This window comes from Megascapheus bottae, chromosome 1, assembly GCF_031878675.1.
Source record: "Megascapheus bottae isolate mThoBot1 chromosome 1, mThoBot2.hap1, whole genome shotgun sequence".
Classification (NCBI taxonomy): Eukaryota; Metazoa; Chordata; class Mammalia; order Rodentia; family Geomyidae; genus Megascapheus; species Megascapheus bottae.
This window is the reverse complement of record NC_143509.1, coordinates 23,990,169-24,017,980: the sequence shown is the minus strand read 5'-3', so window position 1 is coordinate 24,017,980 and position 27,812 is coordinate 23,990,169. Positions and strand designations below refer to the sequence as shown.

Sequence of the window (27,812 nt, the reverse complement as noted above, 5' to 3'; positions counted from 1 at the left end):
TAAGAGTCTCATAGACTTTCTTGTCCAGGCTGGCCTCATACTGTGATTCTCAGATCGCAGCCTCCTGCGTAGCTAGGGTTACAGGCGTGATTCTAAGCTGGTGGCTAGCACCTCTCTGATGATGATTAACAGTAATGTGACCAGACAATGGAATATTTGAAAACACCATAATCTCTGAAATCTTTTCCTTGAAGACTGTCTAGAGAAGAGAGTGAGCTGGCTCTCCACATATTCCATCAGTAAATTATTCCACTTCCTTGCCCCATATTAGAAGTCATTTCTCTGGCCATAAGCACAGTGTCTTTACTTCTTGTTCAAATGTTGCTCTGTAGAGGTTGTGGTTCAGAGGACACACAAGCCCTCCGTTCCCTCCCAATTTTCATTGGAGCACTGTCAGGTTCAATAACTAACGATCTGGTGCTCTCCCTGACTGATCACACTCTCCTCCCCTGAACACGGCTGGTACTGTCCACCTGGACTCTGTTTTGGCTGAAAAATCGTAAGTCTCTTCTTTGACTGGCAGGCCCAGACAAATTGCTTCTCTCCCAGACACATTTGTGAAAATTGCCTTGGCTTCCCAGACAGGCAACGGGGTAAGCAAGATTGCTTAGGTATACAAGGCGGGGGGGAGAGATAGGAGGTAGGAGAGAAAGAGAGGAGGGGGGGAGGTTGGGGAGAGGAAGAAGGACAGGGACAGGGATAGGGAGAGCCTCACATCCCTCCCTAAAGAAGAACTCCACCAGACCCTTGACGCACCAGGAGCCAAGGAAGAGGACACAAGGGTGAGTGGGCTGCTAGCTGGGTATTGCTCCAAGTGCAGTAACCTCCTTCTCAAGGGAGACAGCAGTGATGGAGACACTTCATTACCTGCCATCTGGAATCCATGAAGAAACACAAATGCTTCCAAGAGAATTCACACTCTCTTTCTCTCTGAGGTCCTGTGATTTCTCCTCCCATCCTGTTCCTAATCTACACTTATGCAGGACCAGCCACTTCAGCAATGTAAGCAACAATGTCTTAGCCTTGCTGGGGATTTATAAAAGAAGACAGATGCTTTATCAAAATAAAGAAAATTCATAACAGCCATCTCAACCAAACCTATGTTTGATGAGGAATTTTTTTTCTACTTTTTAGTGTTATTTTATCATCATTATTATTCAGGAGTTGCATAAAGAAGTTACAATTCCATAAGTCAGGTTATGACTATAATGCTTCTTGGACAATGTTATTCTTCCTTCGTTCTGACCTGTTTTCCTCCTCCCATCCCTACCCACAAGATGCATAGTTCATCTTTTACATGCAATTGACTGCAATGACTGAATTTTCTCACCCTCCTCCTTCCATTCCTGTGATCCCCTCTACCCCTTGACCCCCCCAAAAACCATATTTCCATTTCCTGGTATTCATTTTAATAAAGAGTACATTAATTGTTCAGAGGAGTTGCACTATTCCTTAGGGGGTTCCTCCCCTAAGTATACCATCTGTTAGTCAGTTTGTGTGTACATGCATTGAGCTCTGTATATGTTATCATGCCTAGTTGGGTTTTAGATCTAGAGTCTACATATGAGAGAAAAAACATGTGTTGTTTGTCTGTCTGAGCTTTGCTTACCTCACATAATGTGATTTGTTCTAGACCCATCCATTTCCCTGCAAATGACATAATATTATTCGTTCTCATGGATGAATAAAATTCCATTGTATATAGGTCTCACATGGTGAGGATATTTTTTTCCTTTATTAATGTTGATTTTTACATCATATTTTAAATGACAGGTTTATCAAACGAGTGTTCAAGAAGGGAATCTCTATTTACAATCACTGGGACTTAGTATTTAGAATTTAATTAAATTAGGCTAAGGGTTTGTATGTCATAGAAACATATTAATTTTAGAAAATAAAACATTATATCTATAGAGTCATAGGTTTTTATATCTATATAGTCATGTTTTTATTTCCATTACCATGTCCATAGCATTGGGGTATGCAGATATTGAGTCCTCGCTCTTGTACTCTTTGGATTTAATAGCTACATATTAAGGCTACCATGCGCCTTTTGTTCCTTAGGTCTTGACTTGTCTCACTCAACATGATTTGCTCTAGATTCATCCACTTCCCTGCGAATGCCATTATTTTTTCTTGTCTGTTGGCTATGTAGAATTCCATTGTGTATATATACCACATTTTCTGTATCCACTCATCGGCAGTAGGGCATCTGGATTGTTTCCGTCACCTGGCTATTGTGAATAGTGCAGAGATGAACATAGCTGAGCAGGTGTCCTTATCATATCATGGGTTATGATGTTCAGGGTAGATGCCCAGAAGTGGTATGGCGGGATCATAGGGAAGGTCTATTTTCAGTTCTTTAAGAAACCTCCACACTGCTTTCCAGAGTGGCTGAACTAGTTTACAATCCCACCAGCAGTGTAGTAGGGTTCCTTTTTCTCCACAACCCCTCCAGCAACTGTCATTGTCTGAGTTCAAAATCTTGGCCATTCTTGTTGGGGTAAGGTGGTATCTTAAAGTTGTTTTTATTTGCATTTCCTTTATGACCATAGATGATGAACATTTTCTCATATGCTTTTCTGCCATTTTAAACTCTTCTTCTGATAAATCTCTCTTTAGTTCCCTTGCCCAGTTAGTGAATGGTTTATTGGGTTTGGGGGGAGGGATTAGTTTCTTGAGTTCCCTGTAGATACTGGATATTAAGCATTTGCAGATGTATTGTTGGTGAGTATCTTTTCCCAGTTGGTTGGCTGTCTCTCTACTTTTGTGACTATGCTTTTATCTGTACAGAAACTTTTTATTTTTAGGTAGTCCCATTTATTGAGTCTCTCTCCAATCTGTTGTGACCCTGGGATTCTGTTCAGGAATCTTTTGCCTGTGCCTATGAGTTCCAGTGTCTCTCCTACTTTATCATGTAGCAGTTTCACAGTTTCTGGTCTGACATTGAGGTCTTTGATCCACTTTGAGTTAATGCTTGTGCATGGCGACAGGCTAGGGTCAATTTTTAGTTTTCTGCATGTGGCTGCCCAGTTTTGCCAGCACCAATAATTGAATAGACTGTGTTTGTTCCACTGTATATCTTTGGCTCCTTTGTCAAATACAAGTTGCCTATAGGTATGTGGTTCTATTTCTGGGTCTTCTATTCTGTTCCACTGATCTTCTGGTCTGTTTTTGTGCCAATACCAAGCGGTTTTTGTTATTATGGCTCTATAGTAGAGTTTGAAGTCTGGTATTGTAATACCTCCAGCATTGCTCTTTTTGCCTAGAATTGTTTTGGCTATTCTAGGTCTTTTCTTGTTCCATATGAATCTTTGGATTATATTTTCTATTTCAGTAAAGAATGTCTTTGGGATTTTGATGGGGATTGCATTGAATTTGTATATCAATTTTGGCAGTATAGCCATTTTCACTATGTTGGTTCTCCCTAGCCATGAGCATGGGATGTCTTTCCATTTCCTAGTGTCCTCTTTAATTTCTTTCATTAGGCTTTTGTAGTTTTCATTGAATAATTCCTTTACATCTTTGGTTAAGTATATTCCTAAGTATTTTATTCTTTTGGGGGCTATTGCGAATGGGATCATTTTCTTGGCCTTCTGTTTGTGTATTGTTGGTGTACAAGAAGGCTACTGACTTCTGAAGGTTAATTTTGTATCCTGCCACTTTGCTAAAGTAGTTTATTAATTCTAGAAGTTTGGGAGTGGAGTTTGTTGGGGGTCACTCAAGTAGAGGATCCTGTCATCTGTGAATAGGGATAGTTTAATTTCTTCTTTCCCTATGTGGATCCCTTTGATGTCCTTTTCTTGCCTTATTGCTCTGGCTAAGAGTTCCAGCACTATATTGAAGAGAAGTGGAGAGAGTTCACATCCCTGTCTAGCTCCTGTTTTTAAGGTGAATGGGTACAGTCTTTTACCATTTAGTATAATACTGGCTGTAGGTTTTTCATATATGGCTTTAACTATTTTGAGGAATGTACCTCTTATTCCTATTTTTTCTAGTGCTTTCAACATGAATGGATGTTGTATTTTGTCAAATGCCTTTTCCGCGTCCAGAGAAATTATCATATGATTCTTAGCCTTAGCTCTATTAATGTGATGTATTACATTGATTGATTTGTGAATGTTAAACCAGCCTTGCATCTGTGAGATGAAGCCTACTTGATCATAGTGTATGATTTTTTAAATTTGTTTCTGGATTCTGTTGGCTAATATTTTATTGAGGAGTTTTGCGTCTGTGTTCATTAGAGAGATAGGTCTGTAGTTTTCTTTTTTTGTTGGGTCTTTCCCTGGTTTGGGGATGAGAGTAATATTAGCTTCATAAAATGAGTTTGGTATTGCTCCTTCTGTTTCTATTTCTCGGAAGAGTTTCAAGAGTATAGGTGTTATTTCATCTTTAAACGTCTTGTAGAATTCCGCGGTGAAACCATCTGGACCTGGGCTCTTTTTGGTTGACATTTCCCTGATTGCTTCCACAATTTCATTGTAAGAGATTGGTTCGTTCAGTTTGTTTACTTCATCATTGTTCAGTGTGGGTAGCCTATATTTATTTAAGAAATCATATATTTCTACTAGATTTTCTTGTTTCTTTGAATATAGGCCCTGGTAGTACTTATTCATTATGGACTGAATTTCTTGGAAATCAGTTGTGACTGTTCCCGTGGGGTCTCTAATCTTGTTTATTTGAGTCTCCCCTTTCCTTTTTTTGATTAAATTTACCAGGGTCTGTCTATTTTGTTGATTCTTTCAAAGAACCAACTTTTTGATTTATCAATTTTTTGTATAGTAGATCTTATTTCAATCTCTGATATTTCTGATTTTATTGTTGTTATTTCTGTCCTTCTAGTTGTTTTAGAATTAACTTTTTCTTGCTCCTCCAGGTGTTTCAGGTTTTTTTTTAGGTTATTTACATGCTCTTCTGTATTTTTAATATGTGCTCCTAGTGTGATAAATTTGCCTCTTAGAACTGCCTTTGCTGTGTCCCAGAAGTTCATTTGTGATGTTTCTTGATTGTCATTGCATTCAAGGAAGTTTTGAATTTATTTTCTGATCTGATCTGTTACCCAGGAGTTATTCAGAAGTGTGTTGTTCAGTTTCCATGTGATTGAATGTTTTTTGACTTTGACTGCATTGTTCAGAATTAATCTGACTCCACTGTGGTCTGATAGAATGCATGGGATTATATTAGTCCTCTTGTATCTGCTTAGGTTTTCTGTATGAACTATTATCAATTTTGGAGTGTGTTCCATGTGCTGCTGAGAAAAATATAAAAAGTTTATGGCAAGGATATTTTTAAAGACAAGCTTGGGCTTCGGTGGCAAGTCACATTAATGTGATCTAGCAGTAGACCCCATTCTGTGGCTGGGAGATAGCTGATCGTTGTCATGTGAAAGCTAATGACCTCATGGAGGATGAATCACTTCATGCACTGGCTAAATCAGCCTGGTCCGTCATCCAAGAGTGAAGTTTTGTTGTTGCTGTTTGGAAATGGCTAAGTTTTTGTACATCTCAAGAACCTTGAATGACACCAAAGAGCAGACAATACAGGTCTTTCAACAACCCCCTCCACCATGAGCTCAGATCTTTTGGTATTCTCCTTCCCTTTAGAAACACCTCTCATTAGACAATAAGGACCCCCGCCCCAACAAAGGCACATACAGATGCTTTACAAATGTTCCAGCTAAGTGAGTGAATGAATGTGAACGAACTAGCCAGTGACTGGAATTGGGTATCAGGAGATTTGCTTCTAGCCCCAGCTCTGCCATTAAATGAATATGCAATTGCAGGTCAGGGGCTCAGTTCCACCATCTATGAGACAGGAAATAAGACGGATGAGCAGCTGAGCCCCACTCCTCTCCCCGGCTCAGTATTGCTTTGTGGGTCCACAGAGAAGGATTGGGGTCCTCTGAAGAAGCATGAGGAGGAAAAGGTTATGAGCAGGCCAGCCTCAGACCCTTCCACCTTTTCAATTAAAGAAGAAAGTGAACTACAGTCTTCTGGAGGTAGATGCTATCCATCTATTAAAAAGGTCTCCACCCATGAGTCACCCAAGCCTCTTCTGTGCCCTACCTTGGGTTATTCCCACAGGGTCTGCACCTGCCCCTCTAGCCCCACCCTCCTCTTGCTCCCAACTTTTCTCTGATGGGCAAATCCTCACTCTTCCTTCAAGATGCAGCTCAAGAGCCTTTCCCCGCCCCACTTTTCTGCCTCCTCCCTGCTTCTCCAGGCGCCAAATAATATGTCACCAGCCAACAGCCACCTTCATTGCCTACTAGGCTCCAAAAGCACCTCATAAATTCTCTGTAGTATTAACTTCTAAGAGGATGGGACAGCTGTTTATGAAATCCTTCCTGATTGGAGAATCAGTGCTTTAAGGTCTACCTTACCTGCAGATTGTGTCTCTGGCATTGATTGACTACAGTGCTCAATTCACTGGGCACTTAACAATGTATGTCACATAATAGAAGACCAGTAGGAAGTCAGATTGCTAAGTTAGTTGGTAAGTAGGTAGGGAATTAGTCAAAGTAAACTAAGCTACATGCTAATGGGGATGTGCAGAGTAATTAACATTCAAATGTGAATAAGCATTGATTTCTTTCTTCCAGGTGAAAAGAATACCTATTTAGACATACTTACATTGTCTAGCACTGGTGGCTTATGCCTATAATCCTACCTACTCAGGAGGTTGAGATCTGAAAATTATGGTTCAAAACCACTCTAGGCAAGAAAGCCAGTGAGACTCTTATCTCCAATTTACCACCAAAAAGCTAGAAATAGAACAATGGCTCAAAGTAGTAGAGTGCTAGCCTTGAGCAAAAGAGCCCAGGAACAGCGAGTGCCCAGGTCCCAAGTTCAAGCCCCACCAATGACAAAAGAAAAAAGAAAAAGGAATATTTATAGTCCAGTGACTTTCTTTGGTAAAATGGAGAGGTACTGATCTCCCCTCCCCCATCCTGACCTTAAATATTTTAAGCAGGAAAGGCCCTTCTCCACCATTTGACTATTTCCTTCTAGGTCTTTATCCTTGACTCCCTCTAAGGGTAGAGGATATTCCTCCTTGTTGTAGGTAGGTCAAAGAGAGCCAGGACAGGATGTGAATAATGTCAGGAGATGAGAGGAGAGGATGCATCTGCAGTGTGTGTCTTTGCTGTTGGGCAGTCCAGGGTACCGCTTGGAAGTTCAACATCAAACGCAGACTCTCCCGGAGCCCTGAACCTCAGGCTGGCTCTTTCCTCCTACATATGATAGAACCATGAACTCTTTGACCTGGAAAAAACTTCACATTGAAAAGACCCTGTTTTTTCTTTTTTGGAATCCCAGTTACACATCACCTGAAAGATACAATAGGGAATTCAGAGACTATTTCAAACAGAAAAGCTCTCTTTTCAATATGTGAGTCCTCTCTGAGTTTTAACTGCTCATTGACTGACAATTTGTCCATGTAAGCACAACTGGTTCCTAGGATTGAAGTATATCAAAACACGAAGAATAGGACAAAATGTAAATTGGGATGTGTTTACCCATCAGCTTAAAGAGTGGTGATTGAGAGTATGTCAGAGCTTCAAGCTATGAGGAATTGCTCCTATTCCCAGTAGATCTGTTGTAATTAATGCTTTAGATTTCTTCAGGTCCCTCTGATAGCTGCTTGCTCCTTGATTATTGCATTCTACACCAATTTTCTCCAGCTACACCATGACCCTTTTGGGATAAATGTACCTCTTCCTCTCTAATCACTCAATGGAGGAAACCAAGAAATGTGACATTGCTTTCCTGATAACACAAGGCAAAAATGGTTAGGAAGGGAGCTTTGGGCTAAGAATTTTTTGGGGGGGGGCTAAGAATTTTTAAATAAATTATCAAATTAAATGAAGATTATACATTGATCTCTCATTTAGAATAGTGATTCTTCACTTATGTAACCCCCCCAAATTTTCATAACATTTTATAAACCTTTCTTCATTATTCTCCAGTGACAACTAAATGCGATGCTATGATCCGTCATACTTTTTTGGGGGGTGAGCTCAGGGCCTGAGCACTGTCCTTGGACTTTCTCAAGGCTAGAGCTCTACCACTTGAGTCTCAGCACCACTTCTGGCTTTTTTCTATGTATGTGGTACCGAGGAATTGAACCCCGGGTCTTTGTGCAAGCACTCTACCACTAGGCCAAATTCCCAGTCCTTCATACTTAATTTTCTTAATTAATATCTCCTGTATGTGAAAGGTAGCAGCATTTCTAATAAAAGCAATAATTAGCTGGGTGCCAGTGGCTCATGCCTATAATCCTAGCTACTCAGAAGGCTGAAATCTGAGGATCACAGTTCAAAGCCAGCCCAGGTAGGAAAGTCTATAAGAGTCTTATATCCAATAAACTATTCAGAAAAAGCTGGAAGTGGCACTGTGGCCCAAGTAATAGAGCACTAGCCTTGGAGACACAGTGAAGCCCTCAGTGGTTTGCATTCCCTTACAGAAGCACAGTGAACACAACTATGACAAGTACATACCCCTTGGGTCCCCAGGGTGCTTGAACCCTCTGAGTTCCGTTGTTGTTAATGACATGATTTCCAAAATGATGGCTGACATTCCAATCCAAATAAATGACAACAAATCCTCAACTTACCCAGTTGTTGCAGTCCTAGGAATAGTGCACAAAGGCATACCAAGAGAAAAAAAATAAGTTTTATATCTAAAGTGGACATAAATTCAGATCCAGAAATTATAAATAAGTTTGTGCTTCTAGATACCCATTAGGACCTTGAGAAGGTAATGTGTGACTACAAGGAGTGCTTTCATTCTGTGGGGCTACTGGGACTCCACACAGAACGGAATGGCTTACGACCCAGAACGCTATAGATTTAATCTCACAAGAGTTAGTAACCATCTTGAGATGCATAGATGCTCCCAAGATTTCCTAAATCTTCCCAGGATTCAGAATAGCTTTGTAGAGAACCACTGGTTCATCCTAGTTTCTCCAGAGTTTCCCCTTTGACTCAAAGGATTAAGAGTTGCCTCAAGCTGTGAAACCAAAGAATGATGAACTAACAGCTTTTTTATCTCATTGGCCTTTCAAGTCAAGTAACCTAACCTTGGATATTGGGTTACCAGATAATCTAAAATCAATAAAATCAAAGTAGCCCTATAATCCTAACTACTCAGGAGGCTGAGACTTGAAGGTCTAAGTTCAAAGCCAACCCGGGCACTAAAATCCAAGAGTCTTATCTTCAATTAACCACCAGAAAACTGGCAGAAGTTGTGCTGAGGTTCAAGGGGTAGGGTAGTATCCTTGAGCTGAAGAGCTCAGGGGTAACACCCAAGCCTAGAGTTCAAGCCCCACGAGCAACAACAACAACAACAAAAAAGTTTCCTTTTTGTGGTTTTTAAAATTTTTTCAAAAATTAAAAAAGATTCTCTTATGTGACCGTAATTTCAAAATCACTGAGGACTGACAAAAGTTTCCCACTCACTCTTTACCATTAAGCTTCAATGTCATGTGTAATAACCTCCAGTGCCCACTAAAAGCCTGGAGTCCTGTAAAAAAGCAAACCGAGAAGGTTTGAAAATATTATAAGGTCCTTTACAGTATATGCAAAATAACAGAGTCCTTGGAGCAGAAATTGTCTTTTTTCCCCTTTATTTTATTCCATTTTTTCTTGTCAGGGTAATGTATAGAGGGGTTACAGTTACTGTCACCAGGTAATAGGGGCATTACTTCTCGCTCATTGACACCCCTTCTTATGTTAGAAATTGTCTTATATGGTACATTGGTGGACTGACTTTTTTCTCTCATAGTCATTTCAAGATACAGTCATGAGGATCCCAGCAGGCTCTTGAGAAATAAATGACAGGTTCCAAAGTTTGCCTCCCATAGGCTCAGCCAGCGCCTCTTCCTCTGACTCAGGACAGCAGGGGGATCCTCACAATGCCCGATGACCGATTGGCTTCTCATTAATTACTTTTGCCAAGTGATTCTGATGGTGAATGAATTGTTTTTTACATTTGATTTTACACATTGGGTATTGTGGAGAGAATGTTTGGTTACATCAACTCTTGGCTTAATACTAGTTAAGAGTCAAATCCATGCCTGCTTTCAAAGTATCATTTGGAAAAATTCTATCCATGAGAAGAAATTTATTTTCTCCTAAATCCTTCCCCACACAATACTAAAAACTCAACCTAATCTGGATGTGCAAATTCAACTTTCAAAAATCCTGAAACAAATATGAAAGTCCTCTAAGCCTTCAGGAAAATATCACCCAGCCTTCATACTTAATCTTCCAATGCTCACTGCCCTTCTCGGGAGGAAGCCCTCGGGGTCCTCTTTCAGACTACCTCCTCTTAATTCCAGGCTTGTTCTAACCGCGGTTACATTTGGGAATTCAAACATGAAAACTTTAACATCCAAAGTAGCTATTTGGAAAAGAGGTGGTATGATTGTGTCAGGTAAACGCCTTGACAACAACCCAAAATTTACAACTGACAGTTTAAGGGAGAACTTGAAAACTCTCACACAGTGAAGGAAGGAAGCCTAAAAAGGAAATGAAGTGTAAATAGAAGCCTGACTGTTTAATGTGGACACAGGAGCTCATCCTTCCCCCAAAGCATCTCCAGAACACAGGACAACACATGAAATATGCAAGAAGAGTTCAGTGATTTTTTTTTTTGCAGCAACACCGTGGGTATTAGCATATAGATCTTTCTGATAGCTGAATGGATAGACAGACAGAATTTTTTTTGGTAGCCATCCTGGGGCTTGAACTCAGGGCCTAGGCCCTGTCCCTAAGCTTTTCACTCAAGGCTAGCACTCTACCACTTGAGTCTCAGCTCCATTTTTTGCTCTGTGTGTGTGTGTGTGTGTGTGTGTGTGTGTGTGTGTGTGTGTGTGTGTGTGTGTGTGTGTTTAATTGGAGATGAGAGTCTCGTGGACTTTCCTGCCTGGGTTGGCTTTGAACTGCAATCCTTAGATCTCAACCTCTTGAGTAGTTAAGGTTTTAGGCGTGAGCTACCAAGACCTGGCCATAAAGGAGACATTGAAGAGAGCATTTCATATAGTACTTTTATTTCACAAATAAGAAAACAGAATGCAAAGTATAGAACCAACAAAAGAGCCAAGCCCACCTGGCTTGTGCTCCTTACACAGTGTGGAGGGTTGGCAGGGGAGGCATGGCAGTGAACCATTTATTGTTAATGTTTATTGTTATTATTTATTGTTGTTAATGTTTTTGACATCTCTATGTTTGCTTGCTTGCATCAATTTCACTCCCTTCAAAAAAAAAGAGAGAAGAAATGTGCTCTCTGTGTTCAGGAGAGAGTGAACTACTGTCTGGTTTGTGGTGGAGAACACAACTGGGACTGATATAATTCATCCTGTGATCCCCTACATTCTCCCTCTCAGCTGTCCCATGTCTGTCTGTCTGTTTGTCCTCCCAATGGCTATCTCACTCAGTGGCCCCACTTTCCAGATTCCCCAGCCCCAACCCAAAAGGGCCAATGCTCAGAAGCTGGGTATATTCTCCATCATTTTCTCACTTAATCTCTACTCACATGAAAGAATGAGACAACCTTTGTGATTTTTCAAATATAAGGAAGCACCAACACTGCCTGGGGAATGTGGCAAAATGCAAATTCCCCGTAAAATGATGAGGGCTCTGGGGATGATTCTGATAGAAGTGGGCTCTGTATCTACTTTGGAAAACGTAACTCCTAATAAATATCCCACACCCATCCACTCCACACAAGACTTTGCATTATCTCTTACCACCATGTTTTTGTCTCTTGCTCCAGCTTCTTTGTGCAATGAATCTCTCCATACACCCAAGTCAGGTCTCTCTGTGCTACCACCATTTCCATGCATTTTCACGTTGTCCAGCTTTTGCAGGCCACCATTGTGACAAGTTCCTGGCTTTGCTCCCGTTGAAGATAGGGGCATGTCTCATTTGTCTTTGCTTTTGAGGGTTTGCATTCTCGGGATCTTACATTCCTAGACAGGTGCTTTACTGATGAGCCATGCTTCTAACCCTGGTTTGTCTTTCTTGATTCCAGCACTTGGTTCTTACGAGGACTCTAAAAGTGCTTTTTAAACTATTCTCTGGGCACGGGTTGCTCACATCTGTAGTCCTAACTGCTCAGGAGGATGAGTCAAAGACAGTCTTGGCAGGAATGTCTAGACACTTTTATCTGCAATTAACCACCAGAAAACCAGAAATGGCACTATGGCTCAAAGTGGTAGTGGGCTACCCTTGAGCAAAAGACCCTGAATTCAAGCCTCATGACCAACAAAAAAACAAAAATGACAACAACAACAACAAAAACTGTTTTCTGCATTGCTTTCTTAAACTAATACCTATTTGTGTATATTTGCATTTTGTGCCAGTCCCAGGGCCTGATCTAAGGGCATGGAGATTATCCCTGGGGGGTTTTGCTCAAGGCTAGCACTCTACCACTTGAACCACAGCTCTACTTTTAAGCATTTTGGTGGTTCAATGAGAGGCGTCTCATGGATTTTTCTGCCTGGGCTGGCTGCAAACTGCAATTCTCAGATCTCAACTGCCTGCATAGCAATGATTACAGGTGTGAGTCACCTGTGCCCAGCTTACATTTGCATCTTTATCTCTCCCCTCAAAAGAACAGAGCATTTTCAGATTAGCTGAAAGAACCCTTTCAAATGGGGAGCATCTTCAACAACAGGTAAGAAATGAAAGGAAATGTTATTGTAGACATGACATGGTGCTGTGGTGAGGGTCACGCATGCTCACTCAAGATACTTGCCAGGTGAGGAACACAACAGAGACACACAGCAAATGGGAAATGTTTCTGAAGAAGCACCCGTTGTTCACTGTTGCAATAGAGGGCATTCTGATTGTCTTTGTTTAAACGTGTTTCGTAAAGGAAAACGGTTAGGATTGCATTCAAATTGATTCTCGTTATGTACTCATAGACCACACAACACTGTGAGTGATAGGACATCTAGGTGACTGAGATCCTGTAAGATTATTCAAGACCTAGTTCCCCAGGACAGTGTAGCTGCTACCAACATTGTGATGTCTTCACGACTGGTGATGATGTTGAATAAACAGACGCACTGTGCTGTCCATATATAAATATACAACACTGCCAGGTGTGATGATGTACACCTGAAATTCTAGCACTGAGAGGTTGGGGCAGGAGAATCATAAATTCTAAGACCAATAGGCTATATAGGGAGACTCCTTCTCCAAAATGAGTATATTATATACAATTATATGTTGTATATAATAGTGGATAATGATAATAATGACTCTTGCTGGCATGTGTATTTACTGTTGTATATGTTTTATTGGTACTTTAGAGTGGCCTTCTTTTTAATAAGATTTACTCTAAGGCAGTGCACTGTGTTTCACCAGCAGCAGCCTTATGTATCTAATATTCATTGAATCTACTAGTTGCATCATTTCCCCCGAGCTAGACATAATCTCATGTTGTTCTGTTCAGTATGGCCATAAGAATGACAGAGTCACAGTCTCAGTCATATGTGCATGAATCTATATACATGCACACGTATGTTATGTATGAATTGTAACACACCATATAGCCTAGGGGAGTAGTAGGCCTCATTGTGGCTTTGTGTGAGTGCACTTTGTATGATAGTCACACAACAATGGAACATCTAATAACGCATTTCTCAGAATGTGTCCCATCGTTCCAGGATGCATGGGCTGCATATAAAACTTCTCGTCTGTATATGTTCTTAGAGCCCAGACATTCCATTCCAAATATCTCCTACCAAGATCGTCAGCCACCAAGAGGTTATTTGTTCCCTGATTTTCACATCTGTGTGTGCTTGGCTCCCTCCCAGGTGTGTGCTATGCTGAGTTTGGAGTTCGAGTCCCCAAGACCACAGGATCAGCGTACACCTACAGCTATGTCACTGTCGGGGAATTCGTGGCATTTTTCATCGGCTGGAATCTGATCCTGGAGTACCTGATTGGCACAGCAGCTGGTGCCAGCGCTCTGAGCAGCATGTTTGACTCACTGGCAAATCACACCATCAGCGGCTGGATGATAGACGCGGTGGGAACGCTCAACGGCCTGGGTGAGACGCCGACATTCTCTCTCCCCAGCATACACACTTAGCCAAAGGAATGCCTTCTCCCTTCCCAGTGCAATGTGGCAACCTGTGTCACGAACTTTAAATGCTTTTTGGTTTTGCAATTCCTCATCCTAAGGACATTATTGTAATTTCCATGAACATACTGCCAGTGTGCGTGCTTGTGCGTGCGTGCGTGTGTGTGTGTGTGTGTGTGTGTGTGTGTGTGTATCTGTGTGTCTGTGTCTGTGTCTGTGCCTTGTGTCTATATCTGTGACTGTGTCTGGGGCTTGAAGTCAGAGCCTGGGTTCTGTCCCTTGGCTTTTCTGCTCAAAGCTGACACTCTGTCACTTGAGCCACAGTTCCACTTCTGGTTCTTGGGTGGATTGATTGGAGATAAGAGTCTCATAGAATTCCCAGACTGTTTTCTGAACCATGATCCTCAGATCTCAGGCATAAGGCACCCTCATCACAGTCTTATCGATGGCAGTTAAGTATTCTGAAAATGTTTTAATTAATTCTTTGAATATTTTCCCAAGCTTGGGAATATTTACTTATACATAACAACATATCTTAGGGATGGCACAAAACTTGTTTCATATGCCTCTTATATACATAAGCTGAAAATAATTTTTATTATATGCCTTCAATATATTTGTGCACAAAACAAAATTTTATGGTGTCAGTATCTCCATATATGACATTACAGTGGCACTCAAAAATGTGCAGACCCAAGCTCATCTCCAACTTTGAATGTTCCAATTAAAAATGCTCATCTTGGAGGCCAAGAGCATGGCCTAGTGGTAGAGTGCTTGTCTAGCATACACAAAGCCCTGGGTTCGATTCCTCAGTACCACATACATAGAAAAAAACCTAAAGTGGTGCTGTGGCTCAAGTGGTAGAGTGCTAGCCTTGAGAAAGCCCAACCCCTGAGTTTAAGCCCTGGGACTGGCAAATAAAATGCTCGCCTTACAATAATGCAACAATTGTGAAGAACCTAATGGACAAAATTTATGAGCAACCAAATACCATGACAAGATTACAAGCATGAAGCCAGTGGCTCACACCTGTAATTCTAGATGCCCAGAAGCCTAAGATCTGTGGTTTGCAGTTCATAGACAGTCCAGGAAAGAAAGTCCTTGAAGCTATTATCTCCAATTAACCACCCCAAAAAGCTGGAAGAACTCCAGCCTTGAGTGAAAAAGCACAGCACATAAGCATTGAGTTCAAGGCCAGTACTAGCACAAAATGAAACAAAAAGATTACAAATATGAAGACCATGCTTTGTTTCATAAGCTTTTAGGCCTCATGTGACCTCCAAATTAGGCTGTCCATCTTTTCATTTTACAGATAAGGTCCAGAAAAATGAGGAATGAACCAAGAATCCACCCAGGCTTTGGCAGATGTTCAGCTAAGTTTAGCCCCCTGGCTGCAGTGGCAGTGCCCTTTTCCATCCATAGAGGGCAGAAGCCCTCCTACCAATAGACCAAGCCAAGTGGCCAGGACCTGCGTTAATTTCCCTCTGTGACTACACCACACACACACACACACACACACACACACACACACACACACACACACACACACACACACACACACGGTAAGAAATCTCTCCTACAGATATTCTTAGGAGAGGAACACAAAGACACAATCTGATCATATAAAATAATGTTTATCGAAATGAACTCCAGGAAATGGAAACCTGTTGCTGTTTTTGTTCACTTTTCCTTTTGTCTTGTTTGTTCATTTAGGAGTGTAAGCGGGGGGGGGGGGGGGGGCACAGAAATAGTGAGACAAGGCTGGGAGTTTGGCCTAGTGGTTAAAGTGCTTGCCTAGCATGCACGAAGACCCGGGTTCGATTCCTTGGTACCACATATATAGAAAAAGCCGGAAGTGGTACTGAGGCTCAAGTGGTAGAGCTCTAGCCTTGAGAAAGTCCAAGGACAGTGCTCAGGCCCTGAGCTCAAGCCCATGACTGGCAAAAAAAAAAAAAAAAAGAAATGGTGAGACAAAAGGTGAACAAATGCACCAGTGGTACCCACTATGTTGAAAATGAACTATACAACTTGTGGAGAACAAGGGAAGGGGTGACAGTGTCCAAAAAGTCTTTATCTCGGTTATAACTGACTTATAACTCTTCTATAACTGAAACCCCTTTGTACATCAGCTCTGCAAGAACAATAATGCATTGATTTTTTTTTTTTAAGAAACCGGTCCGACAATGGTTTACCAAGGTACATTCCTAAATTTTCTAGCAGAGTAAGAGAAACCTAAGAAGCTCTATAATAAATAATAATCAAGTCGTAAAACAGTTTCCAAGAATAGGGTAGACCTCTCTGGATGTCTCCACTATCTCAGAACAGACCGGACTGGAATGTTTAATGCCATGTTTCCATCCATCCCTTGTCATTGTCTTACCAAATCTGCCAACTTGGGCTCCAGAATATCATCAGATCATCTCAACTGCCCAACACACCATTTGTAAACAGACACTTAGATCGGCATAGAGAATGCACACAAACCCACTTGTGCTTGCACACATCTGCACACACATAATGTGCAGATTCTGATAGATGGACCATCCTGTAGGGTTAGAGCTGAGGGCAGATGGACTGGGATAGATGCCTATGTTTCCATGGCATACTTGTTCTTCTGGGACGTATTGAATCTTGTCTTACCCCTGTAGGGAAGGGAGAAGAATCATACCCGGACCTTCTGGCTCTGGTGATTGCTGTCATTGTCACCATCATTGTGGCATTGGGAGTGAAGAATTCTGTGGGCTTCAACAACGTCCTGAATGTGCTGAACCTCGCCGTGTGGGTGTTTATCATGATCGCAGGCCTCTTCTTCATCAATGGAAAGCACTGGGCCGAGGGCCAGTTCTTGCCCCATGGCTGGTCAGGGGTGAGTTCATTCCTAAAGGTCGTGTACCTGCCCCACCCTCCACCTCAGGATGACAGTTCACAAAAACCCTGCTTTGTTCCGAAACCATAGTGGCACTTCCTTCAATTGAGCAAAATGTTCCAAAAAAGTGCTTGTTGGTTTATTGTAAGTTTGCTTATTTCACAAGCATTTATTGAGGTTCATTTTACATAAATAACAAACTATAGTTAGGTGCTAGTGGCTCTCATCTGTAATCTAGCTACTCAAGAGGCTGAGATCTAGCCAGGCACCAGTGGTTCACAGCTGTAATCCTAGCTACTCAGGACGCTGAGATCTGAGGATCATGGTTAAAAGCCAGCCAGGGCACAGAAGTCCATGAGATTCTTATCTCCAATTAACCACTGGAAACATGGAAGTGGAGCTATGGCTCAAGTGGTAGAGCAGTAGCCTTGAGCTGAAGAGCTCAGGGATAGCGCCCAAGCCCAAAATTCAAGCCCCATGGTCAACAAGAAAGATAAACAGAGGCTGAGATCTGAGGACTATGGTTCAAACAGCCAGGGCAGGAAAGTCCTTGAAACACTTATCTCCAATTAATCACCCAAGAGTTGGAAGTAGAAGTAAAGCTCAAGTGGTAGAGTGATAGCCTTAAGCAAAAATGATAAGGGCTAGTACTAAGGGTCCTGACTTGAGTTCAAGCCCTAGAACCAGGGTGTGCATACTCATGTACACACATACACACACTTTTACACACATATATGCCACAGATTAATCAAATAGACTCAATGCTGTGGCTACTTACAATTTGGCTACCACTGTGCTAAGTATTTCGGACATAATAGCTCATTCCATTATCTCAATATCTTGAGAGAGAAATATTTCCATTCAGGTTCTAAAGATGAACAGACTCATACTCATAGAGGTTAAGTAAGTTGCTATTAAGCACGCCATGAGAATGGCCAAATTAGAAACCAAAACAAGGACTCTCACACTCCAAATCCTATACAGAAGCAGTTCAGTTCTGCAAGTCTCTCTGCAGTGTAGCAAGACTGACAGGCATGTGATACATCACAAGAGGCTGGGGAGAGTGGAAGATCAGGGAAGGATTGAGTCTTACCTAGGTATAAAGCTAGAAAAAGAACAATGATTAGTTTTATTATCTTTGTGCAAAGGGGTTTCAATTCAACATGTTAGTTTACGAGGACAATGCATCTTGACCAATGTCACCAAATGATGATTTTTAATCCAATACAGGCATCTGAGCCTAGGAAAAGACTTCCACTGAGATCCGAAGACAGCTGAACAGATTCAGTGGAATTCTGGTTAGAAATCCTGTTCCAGAGGCATGGGTCATATAGACTGGGGAGTTGGCAAAGAGTTGGCCGGCCAAAAGGACATTTTTAGATCTCATTTCCACAACCTTGGAGTATGAACAACGAGGAGGTCTGAGTGGCCTCCTTCTGTTGGCCAGTGATATTAAGTTAGATTTGGTTTCTTGCTCTAATATAACCCAACATGTTGTGCAATTGTTTGTAAAGAGCACGAGTGCATCTTGTTTTTGTTGATCATAGAATCATAGAATCTTCCGCTAGCAAGTTCTGTATTCTCATTTAAAAGACGAGGAGGTGACCAGAGGTCAAGAGAGGCATTCTGCTGAGTGCTAGGGGCAAAATGCAGACCCACGATTCCACTGGCTTTGATTTGTGTAATTTTCACTTGGACTGGTTTTCCTCTAAGATTTCTATCCAGAGATCAGAAATCACTCTTGGGAGAACACTGGAAATAACTTCTGTTTTTACTAAACCATGCCATGATGTTCAATGCAGAGAGGCAAGCAATTGAAGCCAACATTTCTACTTTTTCTGCTTATCTATAAGAATTCCACAGAACCACAAAGTTTGTCTTCCCTCTCTGAAATGAATAAATAACTGGTTAAAACCAGAAGAAGAGACAAAGAAATGCTGTTGACCCCGTTTTGGATCCTCCAGTCTGTATTTTCTAATGATACAAATTGTTCCTATCTTATCACACAAAAGAAACAACAAATGATTCCTTTCTTATCACAGAAGACAAACAACAAATTACAAGAATGAAAAAAAAAAAAGAATACTTTCCTGGAACTCAAATGCATTTTGATTGTAGCTCATGGGAGAAAAAAATGTTCTCACCATTTTCTTAACCATTTAAGAAATATTGGGTCACAGACTTATTTACTATAAGACCTTGGACCTCAGTCAACTTGTGTGTTCCCACATTTTCTCATTTATTAAGAAACAAATTACACCCAATACTTAGAAAAAAATAGAACAAAGTCTTGGTTATTTTATGGCCATAATGCTGTAGTTCAAAATAGTTGTACTGGCAAGAGGAAAGAGATGGTATTTACTTACTGTCTTATGTATGCCACCTGGGACTATGTTCTGTGAATGTTATCTTTCTCTTAACAGGAAATGTTAAGAGAATTAATTAAAGTGGGTAATGTTTTATCCTCCACTTAAAAAATGGAAAATGCATACTGGGCACTGGTGGCTCATGTCTGTAATCCTAGCTACTCCGGAGGCTGAGATCTGAGGATCACAATATGAAGCCAGTTTCTTATCTTCAATTAACCAATAAAAAGCCTGAAATGAAATGAAGGTATACCTCAAGTGGTAGAGCAAAAAAGCCAAACAAGAACATAAGACCCTGAGATCAAGCCCCAGTACCAGCACACCCCGCCCCCCCCCCCACACACACACACTGGAGAATGCAAGGCTCAGAGGCTGGAGTGCTGGAGTTCACTTAGCCACAGTCAACGCCTGGACTAAAATTTCTGTCCAACACTGTATGGTTCTAGTGCCCTTTCTACTTGAAATAGAGTATCGTATACCTTGCATGTTGGCCTCTTCCTTTCGGCCTTCTTAAGCATCATTAAAAAGAAATACTAACCTCACATCTTTGCTTTCAATTCTTACAAAGTCTTAGGATTTTGGAGCTGGGAAGAGCCATAAAAGACTACCTAGCTCTTTCTTTTATGAGATTGACGCGCTACCTACTGCACTAACGAGGCACCTTACTTAGCGCTTTCTTTTATAATCTCCAAATGAGAACAAATTTAAATGGACCCAGACTGAGACAACATTGTTTATGAATACTTTCTGTCCAAACAAATTTGTGTGTGTGTGTGTGTGTGTGTGTGTGTGTGTGTGTGTGTGTGTCAGTGTCAGTACTGTGACTTGAACTGAAGGTCTGGGCTCTGTCCTTTAGTTTTGTCCACTCAAGGGTAGTGTTCAGCCGAGAGTTTGGCCTAGTGGTAGAGTGCTTGCCTAGCATGCACGAAGACGCGGGTTCAATTCCTCGGTACCACATACATAGAAAAAAGCCGGAAATAGTGCTGAGGCTCAAGTGGTAGAGCTGTAGCCTTGAGAAAGTCCAAGGACAGTGCTCAGGCCCTGAGCTCAAGCTCAGGACTGGAAAAAAAAAAAAGAGTAGTGTTCAATCACTTGAGCCATAGCTCTACATCAGCTTTTGGTTTAATTGGGAGTAAGAATTTCATGGACTTTCCTGCCCAGCCTGGCTTGGAACAGCAATCCTCAGATCTCAGCCTCCTGAGTAGCTAGGATTACTGGTATGATCCACAAGCACCCAGCTCTCATGACCTCTATAACATGAAAAGCAAGTCTGGATTGACATAAAAAGGAAACAGTGCCTTTCCTAACACTGAACATTCTTTGTGACAAACTCATATACACTTTTTTATTTAACCATCACAAGAGTCTACAAAAAATGAGTAAAAAAAATCCATGTTTATACCAAAATAACTCAAACTCAAGAAAACTTAAGATCATAGATCTAGACTGTAAGTAATAGAACCAAAATTTAATCCCAGTCTGGATGCGCCAAAATTTCGTGTACTCTACTACCCCTGAGGCTTGGCCCATTGGACTAGTGAGCCCCCCCCCCCACCTCCTCCTTCTCCTTTTCTTCTTCCTACTGTTCCTTCTCTTCCTCTTCCTCTTCTCTTCCTTCTCCTCCTTCTCTCCTCCTCTTCTTCCTCCTTCCCTTCTTCTTTCTCTTCTTCCACTTCCTCTTCTTCCTTCTCCTTACACTTGACCTCTCATACCTATATCTACTCTTTTAAGTAGATTTCCATTGATCACCAGAATGCTTGGCTTGGATTTTGAATTTTCAGTGTAAAGTGATTGTCCTTGAAGAAAGCTTAGATGTCTCCTAGCGGCCATAACAAAGAGTATCATCTGAGCCAAAAGGCCAGTGTGAAGATGATACTGATTCATTGCTCTGCTCTGCCTGGCCTTGGATTTCAGTACCGTACATTTCCTTCCTAGTGAGCAAGCCAGCCCTATTTTTTTTTTTCAAATTTGGTTTCAGATCAGTTTTGCAGTCTAGCAAGGCCACTGAAAATGTCAATCTTATTTTTTAAGGCCTGTCAACCTTTTATGATCATTCCATGCACCAAGATAACACATTTTCCACTCCTACATAACAAATGGCAACAACAGTATTATACATACTCTTCTTCATTCCATGAGGAAGCACTGATCAGCACTGCTAATTAGGAGACAAATACAGAGGCCCAACACTTTGGTTTTTCACAGCTTTACATGGGATGAAATGGGGAGACTCAGCATGAAAGGGATTATATAATGACACCATTACATGACTTCAAATATAATTTCCAAGTCATTTCAAAGGAAAGGGTTAATAAAAAAAATCAGTCCTCTGGCAATAGAACTCTCAAAAGCCTACTCTTTTCCTCTGATCCAGCTACTTCTTTCCAAAGAAAATAGCTTAAGGAATGGTTTACTCACTTACAGGTTCTGGGTCAATTGCTTCTTTGGTCTTGAAGAACTTAAGAACAACAAACATTTTCCCCTATATCAAGTGACTCTGGCCCTCAGCTGAACCTCTGCTTCCATCTGCAATTTCTCAGACCCTGAACATGGTTGGATGCGTGTGCCCTTTATGTTATTTATTCTTGATGCTATCTGATGGGTTTTCTGTATCCAAGTAAGATACTCTAGCAGCACAAATACCTCCCAGGAAAATGGTCAGAGCAAGGATTTGCAGGAAATTCAGATACCCTTCCAACAAAGGAAAAGCTATTTTTCCTGGTCTCCACATCTGAACCCATGTGTAGGAACTTATTAGCACAGTCTACTGTCGCTGTGGACAGGCTGCTGAGAGAGTGGGGCCATGAGCACGCCTGACAATGCTTTAGACAGTGGAATTTTGTCTTCTTACCTTGAGAGTGAATCATGTAAAGGTGCCTAATTAGCTCCTAACATCTGGCAGGCTAGACAAGACAGAACATGGGAGGCCTGCCTCAACCAAATGCTGTTTAACCATCAGCAGGGAGCCCATCCTGCGTCCACAAATGGCATTGCTTTGGACAACTAAGTAAGCATCCACTCTCTAGAAACAGAGCAGCTTTAGTGCAAGACGAACCTTCTCCAGGACACCTGCCTGAGCATCCATACAAGGCTCAAATTGGGAAAAGAGTTTAGCTTTTTTATCAGAATGGAATGTTAATGCAGTTTAAATTATTTAAAATACTCAAGGAGCCAGGAGCTAGTGGCTCAAATCTATGATTCTAGCTACTCAAAAGGCTGAGATCTTAGAAGCCAACTTCAAAGGCAGGAAAGTCCCTGAGAAGAGTCTCCAGTTACCCACCAGAAAATTGGAGCTCAAAGTAGTAGTAGAGCACTAACCTTGAGCAAATAAAGCTCAGAGACAGTGCCTAGGCCCTGAATTCAAGCCGCAGTACAGACACAAATAAATTAGTAAATAATATAAAGAAATATTAGTAAATAACATAAAGAAAAGAGTTAGGGTAATATATCAGTAAACCATGAAACATGCATACACATCTATGCATGCGCATGCACGCGCGCGCGTGTGCACACATGCATGCGCACACGCACATACACGCGCACACACACACACACACACACACACGCATGCACACATGCTCATCCACCAATGGAGAACAGTTTTAGTGATTATTTTGTAGAGATACCTACACATAGTATTATTTCATGGCACCTCTGTATGTTTAGTCATTTGCTTGACAGGAAGAATAACCATTCAAATCACCTCTCATACCCCAATATGATTATACTTATTTGTAATCTCAGCATTTAGGTGCCATTGGTAGGAGGGTATGAGTTCAAGGCTAGGGTAGGCTAAAGAGTGAGATCTTGCCAGGTGTAGTAGCTCATGCCTGTAATCCTAGCAACTTAGGAGGCTGAGATCTGAGGATCACAGTTCAAAGCCAGCCCAGGTACTAAAGTCCATGAGACTCCTATCTCCAGTTAACCACCAAAAAACCGGAAGTGGCATTGTGGCTCAAGGGGAAGGGTGATAGCCTTGAGCTGACCTCAGGGATAATGCTCAGGCCTAGAGTTCAAGAAAAAAAAAATTTTTTTGAATGAAGAACCTAATTCAAGTTCACAAATGGCCTTTTGCTGATTTTCTTCTCTGTGACCACCTGTTCACTTCACTGATGTATTGTTAGGTAAGGTCTATTTGACTTTGGTTGGTTTGCAAATCCTTTTCTATCCCTGCCCTTCACACATGCTCCAGCAGATGGCTGGCTGGGTTAGTCAGTGGGGGGTATGATCAGGCAACCAGAAAGAGAGCAAGCACAGGCTTCACCATCCCTCATTGGCACCCTGAATCCTGCCCACAAGAGCACTGATGCCCCTTCATTAATGATCCATTCACCGAACCAACTGAATTCAACCCTGTTGGCTGACTAATGCAACTGAGCCCTAGAGTTCCTTGTCTTTGATCTGACAAGTCCTCTTCCTCTTGCTCCTCTTCCACGTCCTCCTCCTCCTTATTTTCCTTCTCCTTCTTTTTGGTTTAGATTTAAGGCTCACAAATATCCTCTTTCCAGCTCGATCATAATTTTTAAAGTATCTAACCAGTATCAATAATTGCCACCCATTCTTTCATCCCTTAGGAAATGGAAGCATTTGTCTTTGCAGTCAATGTAGTTACTCCTCAGTCTCATTCAGTTTGTCCCACGGTGGAAGTTCCACCTGGAATCGTTCAGTATCCTCCACACAACATCAAGCTCAGCATCCTTTGTGCTCAGTATGTATCCCCATCACCGTGCCCAACCCATGACAGCACCCAATATACATGTGCCAAGTTTTAAAGGAAAAATGAGAGGAGGAGAAACAAGAGGATAGATAGGAAGAATTTGTGCCCTTGGGTTTGATCTGTTCTAAAAACAAATTATGATAATAGTAATAATAGCAATGGGAAACGCTAATCTTTATTGAACACTTACTGTATTTGAGGTTGTATTAGCTCATTTAATCCTTATAACAACTAAGTACTATAATGTTCTCCATTTTTCTGATAAAGAAACTTATGCTCCAAGAGGTTAGGAAGGTGATATAGGTCTCCAAACTAGTACATGGCAGAACACATCTCTTCCTGACTCTTCTAAAAAAAAAATGTCCTACTCCTGCTAGGTGCTTGGAGCTCATGCCTATAATCCTAGCTACTCAGACAACTGAAATCTGAAGATCAGGGTTCAGAGCAAGCCCCAGCATGAACACCCATGACTTCTACCTCCAGTCAACCACCAAAAAATTAGAAGTAGAGATGTGGCTCAAGTGGTAGTGCACTAGCCTTGAGCAAAAAAAGCCTAGGGACGTATCCAGGTCCTGAGTTTAAGCCCTAGGACTGTACACACACACACACACACACACACACACACACACACACACACACTCACACATACACAGAGTCAACACTTCAAACAAACCCAGTCCCACCAAGAGGCATGGTTTGAGACTTCCTCCCAGAGTCTGCGGGGCTCCTCAACTCCACAATGACCCCATCATTTAAACAGGAAGAACTTACCCAGGGTCACAGAGCAAGAAAGTCAAGCAAATCAGATTGCAGGCATTAGCACCAACTCTACCACACTCTCTTCTCTACCCTCAGTCGTGTCTGCAGGATGTTGAAGATTTAAGAGCACTGTACAGCCTTGGTGTTTTGGGGTTGTTTTTTTTTTTGAGCCTGACAAGTGTCCTCATCCATACAGGTGCTACAGGGAGCAGCCACGTGCTTCTATGCTTTCATTGGTTTTGATATCATTGCCACCACGGGAGAAGAAGCCAAGAATCCTAACACATCCATTCCTTATGCTATCACTGCCTCCCTGGTCATCTGCCTGACAGCATATGTTTCTGTAAGTACCAGATGTCACTAGTACCTTCCTCATTGCTTTCTTGTATTTGACCATGGGACTGTCACCTCCTGTGCCATGAATGTCTTTTCCTTGTGTCTTCCTGGAGTTTGTGTGGCTGTGTCTTATGCCCCCTAAACCTCATCTACTGATGGCAAGGAGAAACTCAAGTTCCCAAACTGGATAGGAATTAAAACTCAGGCCCTCTCTTCAGCCTTGGCCTCTGAGTCTCCATCCGTAACCCTCCCTGCACCAGTTCCCATCATCCTCCCTAGGGGATGGGTATGGAGAAAGTGGGCTGCCATCCAAGGAGCTCAGGTCATAGGCTGGCAGTAACGGGTGGTGTGCGAGCAGAGGCACTGTGGCCTCTGTGAACGGCCCTCAATGCCCTTCTGTCTTCCGGGAGCTTCCTAGAAGCAAAGAGACAAGGCTCTGGCAGAATGGGAAGACAGAAGACATTGTCCTCTGGAGAGTCTCTGCCTTAAATCTAGGGAGGAATTCAATTTCTTTCTGCAACTCAGGCTTCTCACCCCACCTTAAACTCATTCTTGGGGTTCCCCTGCCATAAACAATTCACAGGCTGCAACCTTCAGCCGTGTCTGTTCAGGATGCTTCTCTGAAGTTTTTTTAGTATAATTTTTTATCTTTTAGTAGCTGTTTAGTCATAAACAAAGCAGTGTTTGAATACGATGAATCTTGATCAGTGTCACCCCTTACGTCATTCCTCTGTATACTTTTGATGTTTCATCTCTTGGTTCCCATGATTGAATTTCTATCACAGAAATAACTCAACCACAGAGCGAGGGGTGTGGGACTTTATGGTAGAGTGTTTGCCTAGCATGCATGAAACCCTGGGTTTGATTCCTTGGTGTCACATACACAGAAAAAAGCTGGAAGTGGTGTCATGGCTAAGGTGCCCAGCTAAGAGTGCTTTTAAAACAGTTTACTGGAAGGAAGGGATGACACTGTCCCAAAAGAAATCTACTCATAGCTGGGTGCCAGTGGCTCACACCTGTAATCCTAGCTACTCAAGAGGCTCAGATCAGAGGATTGCAGTTTGAAGCTAGCCAGAGCAGGAAAGTATGTGAAACATATCTCCAATAAACTACTCAAGAAAAAAAGCCAGAAGTGGCACTGTGGCTTAAGTGGTAGAGAACTAGCCTTGAGCACAAAGAAGCTCAGAGACAGTGCCTAGGCCGAAGTTAAATCCATAGGACTTGCCAAAAAAAAAAACAAAAAAAAGTACTTTTACCTGACTTTATAACTGTATCCCCTTTGTATATCACCTTTCTAGCAATTTTTAAAAATTAACCAAGAGAAACCAATTTGCTGGACAAGTGCCCTATATCAGAGATTCTGATGTAGTCAATCTTGGCTAAATCCTAATAAACTTGAAGTGACTTGTAGGTCACTATGAGGAAAAGTGCTAGCAGCTGTGGGTGTGCCCTGCTATTCTTCTTTCCCCCACTCTTACCTTCTGCAACCTAAACAAGCCAGGTCAATTGATGGTCAGGCTGCAGAACAGGGTTGTCTGGAGGCCACACAAAACACGAGAGTAGCTTCAGCTGTGATTGGGGGGCACTGGATTGCCTGTTCAGCAATCAAATCACCTCCTTTCATGCACACACTGGTGACTTCCTCCTGCCTCACCCTGATTATCCCTGTGGGCAGAAAATGGAAGAGAGTGGCAGAACAGAAGGAGCAACAGAGACAGGTGCTCTACCCTGCAATTCCTCTCCGTGCCTCCATCCTTCCCTACCCTCCATAGGGGGCACTGCAGAGCTTCTACTCCAGGGTCCCTACCTTGCAATGGTACTTTATAGGCTACAATACCAAGACCTGGGAATCCAGGTCCATCTCTGTCCATTCAGATCTGCATGGCCGGGAGACTTGTGACTCTCCTCTCATCACCTCTGTCACCAAAAGAATGGTGGAAAGTGGTGACGTTCCTGAGGAACTTTCAACCCCACCACCAGAAAAGAGCCCTATTGTGGGGCTGTGTTGGTTAATACAACCTACTCTTTCCCTTGGCAGCCCATGGCTTTCCTAGAGGGGAACAGGCAAGGAGGTGGTCTGCAAAGGACCACAACTCACTTCCTGGCTTTGAACTCTTCTTGTCAGAATTCTCCGGCCCATTCCTATCAGCTGCACTGTCTGAGGCCAATTCTAAAGTGACTAATGTGGGAGATAGATTGTGGGAGCCCCCAAATAAGTGTTTTCTTTTTTTTTTTCAGATAAGTGTTTTCTAGTTAAGCAAAAGCCATAGTAGTCTATAGCGCTGAGAAAGACTAGATCCATTCTGTCCTGATACCGTCATCTCTTTGGGGCTTGCATAACTCCAAGAACTAAGCTAGAGGAAGGAAATGGGATGTAAGTTCTCCTTAAGAGTTCTACCAGTTAATTGTTTGTGGATTTCCTAAGCACTTACCTTTGGAGTTTGGATCTGAAATGGAGAGAGAAAGAGAGAGAGAGAGAGAGAGAGAGAGAGAGAGAGAGAGAGAGAGAGAGAGAGAGAGAGAGAGAGAAAGAGAGAGAGAGAGAGAGAAGATAGACTCTGAAGGAAGAGAAGATAGACTCTGAAAGAACAGAAGAAATTAGAATGTTGGCTTCATGATTGATCTCTCTGAGTAGTTCTGCCTTCAAGAGGAGGAAATACTTATAAATTTATTCC

The 27,812-nt window shown here is 42.0% G+C and overlaps 1 protein-coding gene across 1 annotated transcript in view; it reads left to right on the top strand.

Moving 5' to 3' along the window:
* Window positions 1-27,812, top strand: part of Slc7a14 (solute carrier family 7 member 14) — a 59,858-nt gene that overhangs the window by 6,658 nt on the left and 25,388 nt on the right. Inside the window, exons 2-4 of the mRNA XM_090338713.1 lie at window positions 13,825-14,061; window positions 16,742-16,959; window positions 24,998-25,144. Of these exons, the coding sequence (XP_090194839.1) occupies window positions 13,825-14,061; window positions 16,742-16,959; window positions 24,998-25,144 (602 nt within the window). The remainder of the gene's footprint in view (window positions 1-13,824; window positions 14,062-16,741; window positions 16,960-24,997; window positions 25,145-27,812) is intronic.